We start from the raw sequence: 12,336 nt of genomic DNA, 5'->3' as shown, positions 1-12,336 counted from the left end.
ACACCATACTAACAAACTGAAGTAGGAAAACCATATGATCATCTCAATAGATGCAGAAAAAGCTTTCAACAAAATTCAACACCAATTTATGATAAAAACCCTCCAGAAAGTAGGCACAGAGGGAACTTACCTCAACATAATAAAGGCCATATATGACAGACCCACAGCCAACATCGTTCTCAGTGGTGGAAAACTGAAACCATTTCCACTAAGAGCAGGAACAAGACAAGGCTGCGCACTCTCACCACTCTTATTCAACATAGTTTTGGAAGTTTTAGCCACAGCAATCAGAGAAGAAAAAGAAATAAAAGGAATCCAAATCAGAAAAAAAGTAAAGCTGTCACTGTTTGCAGATGACATGATCCTGTACATAGAGAATCCCAAAGATGCTACCAGAAAACTACTAGAGCTAATCAATGAATCTGGTAAAATAGCAGGATACAAAATTAATGCACAGAAATCTCTTGCATTCCTCTACACTAATGATGAAAAATGTGAAAGAGAAATTAAGGAAACAGTCCCATTTACCAATGCAACAAAAAGAATAAAACACCTAGGAATAAACCTACCTAAGGAGAAAAAAGACCTGTATGCAGAAAACTACAAAATACTGATGAAAGAAATTAAAGATGATACAAACAGATGGAGAGATATACCATGTTCTTGGATTGGAAGAATCAACACTGTGAAAATGACTATACTACCCAAAGCAATCTACAGATTCAACGCAATCCCTATCAAACTACCAATGGCATTTTTCACAGAACTAGAAGAAAACATTTCACAATTTGTATGGAAACACAAAAGACCCCGAATAACCATAGCAATCTTGAGAAAGAAAAACGGAGCTGGAGGAATCAGGCTCCCTGACTTCAGACTATACTACAACACTACAGTAATGAAGACAGTATGGTATTGGTACAAAAACAGAAATAAATCAATGGAACAGGATAGAAAGCCCATAGATAAACCCACACACATATGATCACCTTATTTTTGATAAAGGAGGCAAGACTATACAATGGAGAAAAGACAGCCTCTTCAATAAGTGGTGCTGGGAAAACTGGACAGCTACCTGTAAAAGAATGAAATAAGATCACTCCCTAACACCACACACAAAAATAAACTCAAAATGGATTAAAGACCTAAATGTAAGGCCAGACACTATAAAACTCTTAGAGGAAAACATTTGGCACAACACTCTATGACATAAATCACAGCAAGATCCTTTTTGACCCACCTCCTAGAGAAATGGAAATAAAAACAAAAATAAACAAATGGGACCTAATGAAACTTCAAAGATTTTCACAGCATAGGAAACCATAAACAAGACCAAAAGACAACCCTCAGAATGGGAGAAAATATTTGCAAATGAAGCAACTGACAAAGGAGTAATCTCCAAAATTTACAAGCAGCTCATGCAGCTCAATATCAAAAAAACAAACAACCCAATCCAAAAATGGGCAGAAGATCTAAATAGACATTTCTCCAAAGAAGATATACAGATTGCCAACAACCACATGAAAAAATGCTCAACATCACTAATCATTAGAGAAATGTAAATCAAAACTACAATGAGATATCACCTCACACCAGTCAGAATGGCCAGAATGGCCATCATCAAAAAATCTACAAACAGTAAATGCTGGAGCGGGTGTGGAGAAAAGGGAACCCTCTTGAACTGTTGGTGGGAATGTAAATTGATACAGCCACTATGGAGAACAGTATGGAGGTTCCTTAAAAAACTAAAAATAGAACTACCATACGACCCAGCAATCCCACTACTGGGCATATATCATGAGAAAACCATAATCCAGCAAGAGTCATGTACCACAATGTTCTTTGCAGCACTATTTACAACAGCCAGGACATGGAAGCAACCTAAGTGTCCATTGACAGATGAATGGATAAAGAAGATGTGCCACATATATACAATGGAATATGACTCAGCCATAAAAAGAAATGAAATTGAGTTATCTGTAGTGAGGTGGATGGACCTAGAGTCTGTCATACAGAGTGAAGTAAGTCAGAAAGAGAAAAACAAATACCGTATGCTAACATATATATATGGAATCTAAAAAAAAAAAAATGGTTCTAAAGAATCTAAGGGCAGGACAGGAATAAAGATGTAGACGTAGAAAATGGACTTAAGGACACGCAGAGGGGGAAGGGTAAGCTGGGACAAAGTTAGAGACTGGCATGGACATATATATACTACTAAATGTAAAATAGATAGCTAGTGGGAAGCAGCTGCATAGCACAGGGAGATCAGCTCGGTGCTTTGTGACCATCTAGAGGGGTGGGATAGGGAGGGTGGGAGGGAGATGCAAGAGGGAGGAGATATGGGGATATATTTATATGTATAGCTGATTCACTTTGTTATAAAGCAGAAACTAACACACCATTGTAAAGCAATTATACTCCAATAAAGATGTTAAAAAAAAAAAGTAGAAGCAACCAAGCTATCCTTCAGTAGGTGAATGGAAAAACTGTGGTATATCCATAGAATGGAGTATTAGTCACCATATGAAATATGAGCTATCAAGCCAGAAAAAGACATGAAGGAACCTTAAACACATACTGCTAAGTGAAAGAAGCCAGTCTGAAAAGGCTACATATGGAATGATTCCAAGTAGCCTACATTATGGAAAATGCAAAACTACAGAGACAGTAAAAAGATGAGTGGTTGCCAGAGGTGAGAGGAGTGGGATGAATAAATAGAACACAGGGCATTTTTAGGCTGGTGAAACCATTCTGTATGATACAATAATTAGAATTGTACAATACACAAAGTGTACCTAATGTAAACTGCTGACTTTAATCATAATGTATCAGCATATGTTCAACAATTGTAACAAATGTACCACACTAGTGCAAGATGCCACTAAAAGGGAAAAATGAGAGGCAGGAAGGAGATAATGTGGGAACTTTATAATTTCTGGGCAATTTTTCTGTAAATCTAAAACTGTCCTAAAAAATAAAGTCTATTAAAGAGATTTAAAGGTAACCGGCTTTAGAACTGTAAAAAAATTCGAAATAGAAAATAAAGAAAACAAAGAAAGCATAAAAAACAAAGCTTAAAGCAAGTAGACTGGGCTTCCCTGGTGGCGCAGTGATTGAGAATCTGCCTGCTAATGCAGGGGACACGGGTTCGAGCCCTGGTCTGGGAAGATTCCACATGCCACGGAGCGACTGGGCCCGTGAGCCACAACTACTGAGCCTGCGCAGCTGGAGCCTGTGCTCCGCAACAAGAGAGGCTGCAACAGTGAGAGGCCTGCGCACCGCGATGAAGAGTGGTCCCCGCTTGCCACAACCAGAGAAAGCCCTTTCACAGAAATGAAGACCCAACACAGCCAAAATAAATTAATTAATTAATAATTTTAAAAAAAAACAAGTAGACTAACATGAAACCAACATGTCAGTAGTTATAATAAATGTTAGTAAGATAAACTTCCCTATGAAAAGACAGTGACTTGAATGGGCCAAAAAGGAAAAACCTCACAAAGGTATTCAACATAGCTAAAACAAAATGGCAAAGGTAAAAGGCTGAACAAAGATACACTGGAGAAGTACAAAGAAGAACAGTGGAAAAAATAGCTCATTGTTACTGAAATAAAGAAAAAGGCAGGGCACAATACATAAATAAAACAAATTGGACTGTTTTACATTGAAAAAGGTACATAAAGATATGAAGTGCATGAATCTTTTTGTGCACTGATATATATATATATATATATATATATATATATATATAAGTGGAAACCGCTGAAATCTCAGGAGAAAAATCACATATACACACAGGAAACTTAATTCATTTCTCTGAATCATTCATGGACCAAAAATAGTTAAAAACTGTTAAGAACATAATAGTAATTAAAAATGCTGATTTAATAAGTATATATTGAATTCTGTAACCTATAGAGAATAATTTTTCCAGAATCTGTAGAATATTTATAAAACATTATTATACAGTAGGCCTCCCAAATATAGATAAATCTCTAAGCATAAATTTTATAGGGCACATTTTCTGGTCAACATTCAGTAAACATAAATCTACGTAACAAAGTCAAAATTTACATATTCAACTACCTAGAGACTGAAATGATTTCATTTAGCTTCTTCCAAATAGATTTTAGTTTCCTCCAAAATCAGTGCAACAAAATAAGCAGGAAATTATCTTAAATACCACACTTCAATCCTGCTCAAGAATTAACAAGTGTAAGAGTCAAGGAAGCCAAGAATTCCAGCCAATTCTCCATTCCTTCCCAGAGGCCACAGCCTACTTCCATAGACATTTTTCAAGGCACAGAGACAGGAGAACAACCTTCTCAAATAAATAATTTTCTTGAAAATAAAGGAAAGCTCTCCCATTCATCTAGCAATTTGCCCCACTGTGAATGAAGAGCTCTTCCACATGGCCAACCCACTGGAAAAGATCAAGTAAGGATCTATTCCAACACTTAAGTACAAACAAGCTGAAAGAAAATAAACCTGTACTTCACTTCCTGACAGGAAGAGATCCCAGGTATTTACTTTATAGACTGTCTTATGTCAAACAGAACTGAGAAATCCACTATCACATAAGAGATGCAAAAAAAGTTCAAAAGACCATGGCTTCTTTGGAGTCAACGTAATTTTGTAATTCAACATAAACTTACAGAGCAACTGTTTTAAAATGTCAGCATGCTAGGTACACTCAGGAATATAAATCTTAATAAGATACACTCAACTTCAAAGGTTTACAAACTAGTACAAGAAATAATCTCTATTTGGGGGGTTCAGAATTGGTAATTAAATTGTTTGAATCTTCCTTAGCCTTACTAATCTTTGGTCTGCTTTGTTTATCAGTTTCTGATAGTAGGTATTGAAATTTCCTGTTCTGACTGTGGATCAGTCAAGGATGCTCCTTAAAATTACCTTAAAATATTCTGAGACTATGTTGCTAGATGCATACACAGTCAGAATTATTATATTATCTTGGTGGGCTATTCCTTTTTTCATTATGTAGTTTACCAAAATATCCCTATTGATGTTTTTGCCTTAAATTCTACTGTTTGACTCACTGCCACCCTCCTCCCCAACCCCCTTTTGCCAGGTGGAGCTGAAGACTCTGACCCATGGGAAAGGAGATGGCAGAATGTCTGCTTGACAGCTTTTGGACTGAGAAAGAAATAAGATTCTTTTTTCTAATTAAAAAAAGATTTTTTAAAAATTTATTTAATTTATTTATTTTTGGCTGTGTTGGGTCTTCCTTGCTGCGCGTGGGCTTTCTCTAGTTGTGGCAAGCGGGGGCTGCTCTTCGTTGAGGTGTGCAGGCTTCTCATTGCAGTAGCTTCTCTTGTTGCGGAGCATGGGCTCCAGGCATGCACAGGCTTCAGTATTTGTGGCACACGGGCTCAGTATTTGTGGATCGCGGGCTCTAGAGCGCAGGCCCAGTAGTTGTGGCGCATGGGCTTAGCTGCTCCACAGCATGTGGGATCTTCCCAGACCAGGGCTCGAACCTGTGTCCCCTGCATTGGCAGGTGGATTCTTAACCACTGTGCCACCAGGGAAGCCCCAAGGATCTTTTGTAAAACAAAGGTTTTAAATTTTGATGAAGTCCAATTTATCTTTTTTTTTTTCTACTGTGGATCATGCTTTTAGTGTCATGTATAAGAACTCTTCATCTAGCCCTCAGTCCCAAAATGTTTTCCTTTGTTTTCTTCTAAAAGTTCTATGGTTTTACATTTTACATTTAAGTTGAAATTTCACTTTGAGTTAATTTTATACAAGGCATGTGGTTTAGGTTGTAGTTTATTTTTTTGGCTTATGGATGTCCAACTGCCCAGCATCATTTGTTGAAAAGTCTATCCTTGCACCACTTAATTTGTATGCGCTTTTAATACGAAGACTCATTCTTATCTGCCTTCAATTCCCGGAAATTCTCTGGCATTAGCTCTTCAAATATTGTTTCCCTGCTGTTCCCTCTATTCTTTGCTTCACATATGGGAGGCTCTCTATCTTTCCCCCATGTCTCTTAACTTACCTTTCCTTCTTTGTATCTCTTTGTATCTTTGTGTTGCATCCTGAGTTGAATTCATTAGTACTATCTTTCAATTCATTTCCTCTTTAACTGGGCCCAGTCTAAAGCTTATCCAACATACTTTTTTCTTTTTAACTTTCATAACTGCATTTTATATTTCCAGAACTTTTAATTGGTTCTTTTCTAAATCCACCTCTTGATTCTCATCTGCTCAGTTTTGTTTCACAATTTCCTAGAAGTTTACCCATGGGTGTTATTCCTTCATCATTTTGATGAATTTAAATATGTTTATTTGAAATTTATTTTCAGATTGCTTTATTATAATTTTGTTGGGTGTGAATTTTTCTCCAGATTATTGTCTTTCTTTCTTAGTACTAGTTATACTGGTTTGCTTTGGAATTTTAATTTGCTAGCTCTTCTTGAATAGGAATGCTTCCTCTCTTTTTCTCTCTCCCTTTCTTCCTCTCTCACACCTCCCTGTCTAATGCCACTGTCTTCCATCTTCATCAAAGCAGACGCCTCCAGTCTAGAGCTGGCAGCTCAGGGTTCCTATCCTTCGGTGATACTAGGGACACTAGGGATATCATAAACCCAGTCACATCGTGGCCAGGTCCTGGTCACACTGCTATCTTATTCTCCTGCCACCCCAGAAACACAACTTGAAACGAGCCACAGACCCAGGCAGCTTTGTTCAGTTTCTTTTCATAGGCAGGACAATCCCACCCCAGCTCCTAGTTTCCAGCAGTGAGACTTCCTCTAGTCCCCATCCAGGCATGAAGTTCCTTTGGTCCCTATACCCTCAAGCAGTGTTTCCCACTTTTTTTGACATCTTGGGATACTTAGAAAATAACAGCATCTGTACGGCACACAGATAGATGGATGACTCTGTTCCGTACCCAGAAATGATGGCTGGAGGCTCTGACTACCCTCAGACCACCTAGTTGCCCTGAAGCCTGAGAAAAATCAGTATTTCACATACTGGTAAACTCATTCACAGCATGTTCCTTTAGAAGTAATGCTCTAAAAGAATCAACTCCCAGCACACTCTGCCTATTTCTGAACTTGGTTCTGTTCCTAGTCCACCGTTAACTGGTTATTAAAATACAAGTACAGGGCTTCCCTGGCGCAGTGCTTGAGGGTCCGCCTGCCGATGCAGGGGACACGGGTTCGTGCCCCGGTCCGGGAGGATCCCACATGCCGCGGAGCAGCTGGGCCCGTGGGCCATGGCCGCTGGGCCTGCGCGTCCGAAGCCTGTGCTCCGCAACGGGAGAGGCCGCAGCAGTGAGAGGCCTGCGTACCGCAAAAAAAAAAAATTAAAAAAATACAAGTATGTCAACAACATACTCCATTTATCATTACTATGTATTTGAAGCAGAATATAGAATTTAAAGCATGAACTTAAAGGGTCATCATAACCACAAGTCCGTGCTTTTCCCTCTGTTTAGAGCACCCTCCTCTCAACTTCTCTGCATCACCTTTTCCTACTCCTTCAGGTTTCAGTTTAGATGTCGCTTAAGCAAGGTTGCTTTTCATGACTCCAGTCTCACCACCAAGTATGGGGTCAGAGCTTCTCAGGATTTTGCGTGCTACTGTATTGGATTATTATAGTATTGTATTATCATTGCCTAGTGTATTGTGTTATTATTGCCTATTATTATTACCTTTGACAATAACCTCCTTGATGGCATAAACTGCCTTTTTCACTCCTGTATTTCCAGATCTAGCACAGTGCCTGTACTAAGCATGAACTCAATAAATATTTTAATATCACCTATAACAGAGTTCCATGGTAAGGACTATAAAGTAATAGTGAAGAGTGGGGCTCCTGAGTCAGAAATTCCTGGGTTTAACAAATAACAAATGTTGACAAGGATGTGGAGAAAAGGGAACCCTCCTACACTGTTGGTGGGAATGTAAATTGGTGCAGCCACTGTGGAAAACAGTATGGAGGTTTCTCAAAAACCTAAAAATAGAACTACCATATGATCCAGCAATTCCACTCCTGGGTATATATCTGAAAAATAACAAAACACTAATTCGAAAAGATACATATGCTCCAGTGTACAAAGCAGCACAATTTACACCTGCCAAGACATGGATACAACTTAAGTGTCCATCAACAGATGAATGAATAAAGAAGATGTGGTATATATATGCACATTGGAATACTACTCAGCTGTAAAAAAGAGTAAAATTGTGCCACTGGCAGCAACATGGATGGATTTGGAGGGCATTATGCTAAGTGAAATAAGTCAGAGAAAGACAAATACTATATGCTATCACTTATACATGGAATCTAAAAAATACAACAAACTAGTGAATAAAGCAAAAAAGAAGCAAACTTACAGATATAGAGAACAAACGTTATCAGTGGGGAGAGGGAAGGAGGGGCAATATAGGGGAAGGGAGAAAAAAGGGATATGGAATTATATGAAATCACGTGTGTGAAACTTTTGGAAATTGTAAAGCACTACAGAAGTTAAATAATCGTTCATTCAATTAAAAAGAAAATCCTGGGTTTAAATACCAGTTCTACCACTTACTGTGTAATTTAGAAAAGTTACTTAGCCTCTCTACACTTTAGTTTCCTCATCTGTAAAATGTATGTCACAGTTCAACTCCTATTACTTGCTGTGTAACCCTGGGCAAGCTCCTTTGCCTCTCTTGGTTTTGGTTCCTGCATCAAGCAGTGTTCTAAGGATTAACTCAGACAACATACATCAAGTAACTAGCACTTGCTTGCTTCCACTTCACGCTGAAAAGGGACAACACCATAGCTCAGCCTTGAGCACAGCTGCAGACTCAACCCTTTTCTGAGCCTACATGGTATCCTGGTTGAAAAGGCTTTCTATTGCCATAGGAGCAATAAGGATTATCTTCATATCCACAATTTTTTCAGGCAAAGTGGAGGGCAATGTCGATGAGAACCTGAAGGAATAATTTTAAGTACAAATTTAATGTACCTAAAGGAAACACACACACACACATCTAACAGACTGGACCATTCTAACTCAAAATGTGAGAAGAGAAAGCCTCCATGAGAATCCATTTCCAAAATGAAGGCATCCACTACATTTAGCTGTATCCCAAACCCTACTGCTGGGAAGGGCACATAAAACTAGGAGAGGATGCCTGTCAGATAAGAAATTCAAGTATGGGAGAACTAATGCAGCAAACCACTTTAAAGTTCAAGTTATGATGTACAGATATAGAGATTCTACTTTCAAGCACTACGTTTTTAATATAATAGTTTAATGAGGAATAGAGTCTAGTAATTGAGAGAAAAATTGGTCACTGACTGATAACAAAGAAAACTGTAATTCAGACCAAAAGGAAATAAAGTAATAATCTTGGCATCAAGCAGACTGGAAAACAAATTCTGACTCTGTCATCTCCCACTGGTGTAAACTTCAGCAAATAACAACTCTCTGATCCTGAGCTTCCTCCTCTGCAAAATGAGGATCATGATGCTCACCTCACAGGAAGCGGGAGAATTAAATGAGAAATCAGGTATGAAGTGCCCAGCACCATGCCCAACTCATGACTGGTGCTCAACAAGCACTAGTTCCCTCCACTACTGCCCATGCTCCTTTTATCAGCAAGCATCATAAAAGGGTTCGGATCCTGCTAAAATGCATTTCCTCATGTCTGGATTCACAAATTTATCAGTCTGTTTGCAAGCAAACTCTCTGAGATAAGCCTGAGTTACACAGGCCCAAGATCTGGTGAGCAACCTGACCTGGATCAGTGTGGACGTCTGGCTCCCAGGCCAAAGCCTAGAAAGACTGACAGGGCCCAGAATGCAGCATGGGTGGCCAGGAGACAGCCAGAGACTAGAGCAGCCAAAAAGAGGGAGGATTACTTGAGCTTCGGCTCCCGTCCTTCGCTTGTGTACTGCCAACAGATGAGCCCGATCAGATCCTGTACCCTGGCGCTGGCCATTGTCACCACGGTCATTGGCAGCAGTCTGTCCTGGCTTGAGTGCAGGGGGAGGTAGACATCGATCTTCTTGGTTGCTGTTGTGCCTACATGACCCTGTGGACAGAGCACATGCATGAGGGTAAAGCACACAGTTCCGGTCATGCAGACCCTACTGAGCTACAACGACTGCCCTCCAGGGCCTGTGTTCTCATCCTTTTCGCACAGGGCCTGTGTTCTCATCCCTTTTGCACATACCAGCGTATGAACCTGGGGTGGTCCCAAAGTGGAAACATTGTCTAGTTTTAAGGGTTTTTTTTCTTCTTAATTTTAATTTTCTAATGTTCTAATGGATCCAGCTCTGCCAGCAGTAAGGTAAATGAGCACTACGACTAAAATAAACAAATCAGAGTGGTGAGCAGACCTAACGTTTGGTGTCAGGAGATTTGCTTTGTTACTTATTCAGTGTGACCTTGGAAAAGTCATCATCAGACCTTGGCATAAACTGCCCTCCCTGAAAACTGCCATATCACTCCTTGAGACCTTGGGATAAGCTGCCATATTCTCCAAGGAAGCATTTAGCAGTACTGGAACCAGGGGCTTGCCTTCTCAGAGACGATGGGGGGCTAATTCCATTATGCAGTACATCTGTTACTTCACTCATCTGAACTGAAGTTCAAGGGTCTCTGGTCTTATTACTGCCCTAATCACCATACTCACACTGATCTACATGTCCCTAATCCCTCCCACACACCTCTTTCTCCTCCCTCCCAAACCCTCCACTCCCCTCTGGAACTCCTGCACTAATCAGCAAACTTCCATACATCATTACTTTTTTTTTTTTTTTTGCCGTACACAGGCCTCTCACTGTTGTGGCCTCCCCCGTTGCGGAGCACAGGCTCCGGACGCACAGGCTCAGTGGCCATGGCTCACAGGCCCAGCCGCTCCACGGCATGTGGGATCTTCCCGGACTGGGGCACGAACCCGTGTCCCCTGCATCAGCAGGCAGACTCTCAACCACTGCGCCACCAGGGAAGCCCCATCATTACTTCTTTTTAAAAAACATTCCCTCCACCTTTTTGCCTTAATTGAAACCTGCTGATCATAAGGATACTACTTCCTCTGCTGTCCAGAAGACTGTTTTGCTTTGTTCTTTTTAACCCCCAAATCCTTAAGGCCAGGAGGTGGAGGAGGTATTCTTGTTCCTGCTACTTCCAAACTATTAATTCTCCTTTCTTACAAAAACCCCTGTTCCTTTGAGACCCAAGCCATCCAAATACACCATCCTCTCCCTCTCCTTTTCTGTTACCCACCACCCTTTCTTTGGTCATTCTCCTCCCTCACTGAAGGCCTGAGCTCTTGGCTCATAGTCTTTCCCACCCCAATTCCTGTCACCATTCCTGGCAATTTCATCTAAAAGAACAATCTGTCCAATACGCAAGTGTCTCAATCCCTAGACCACATCATCCCCAGTGCCTTTTCATCCACCACCTCAAATCACTTATTGTGGTGGGTACACCAGAGATCTGCACTAACTCCAAAATCTCAAGTTAGAACATCCACTCACTGAATACACTTTTTTTTATAATTTTACTTTTGTTTATTTATTTTTAAATTTTGGCTGCACCATGCGGCTTGCAGGATCTCAGTTCCTGGACCAGGGATTGAACCCGGGCCATGGCAGTCAAAGCGCCGAATCCTAACCACTAGACCACAGGGTTAAAATCTGAATACACTTCAATATACCTCTACTTCATCTGTTCAAGTAGTCCCTCAAATTCTCCAACCTATGATCTGTTGAACCACCACCTTTTAATTATCTTTCAGTCACCCTTATTTCCCAATGCCACCCTCCAGATTACATGAGCCATTATAATCGTTCCTTTGCAAATACAGTTTTAATACTCTCTTCCTCCACTGGACACAATTCACAGAACCCCAATCTTGTATGAACCCAACCCTCTGCATTGCCCAGCTAAACATCACTGGAGAAAAATCATATAACTGTACAGATTGATTTTACTTTAAATTCATGATGATAAACCTCAAACAGACACTCAACACTGTATAGCAAGCCTATTATATCTCCTGATCCAACCTGCACCCCACCTGAGACCACTAGCGCATACTTTTGCTTCTCTCCTCAAACTTCCCATGAACCTCACCTCTTGACCTTCAGCTCCTGTCCTTCCCTCGTGTATTGCCAACAGATGAAAAATACTGTGGACCCTTGAACAACACAGGTTTGAACTGCGAGGGTCCACTTCCACGTGAATTTTTTTCACTTGATATGGGCTACAGTACTATAGGATCCACAGTTTGTTGAATCTGTGGATACCAAACTGCAGCATCAAATTTGATCATGTTACACTCCTGTTGAAATTCCTTCAGTGAGT

General features: G+C 40.2%; 1 protein-coding gene across 3 annotated transcripts in view; it reads right to left on the bottom strand.

The window, feature by feature from the left end:
- MAPKAP1 (MAPK associated protein 1) overlaps window positions 1-12,336 on the bottom strand; it is a 231,265-nt gene that overhangs the window by 121,801 nt on the left and 97,128 nt on the right. For all 3 annotated transcript variants that reach the window (XM_060154358.1, XM_060154359.1, XM_060154360.1), the window contains exon 6: window positions 9,885-10,057. In XM_060154358.1, the coding sequence (XP_060010341.1) occupies window positions 9,885-10,057 (173 nt within the window). The remainder of the gene's footprint in view (window positions 1-9,884; window positions 10,058-12,336) is intronic.

This window comes from Lagenorhynchus albirostris, chromosome 7, assembly GCF_949774975.1.
Source record: "Lagenorhynchus albirostris chromosome 7, mLagAlb1.1, whole genome shotgun sequence".
NCBI classification, from domain to species: Eukaryota; Metazoa; Chordata; class Mammalia; order Artiodactyla; family Delphinidae; genus Lagenorhynchus; species Lagenorhynchus albirostris.
This window is presented reverse-complemented; position numbering and strand designations above follow the sequence as displayed.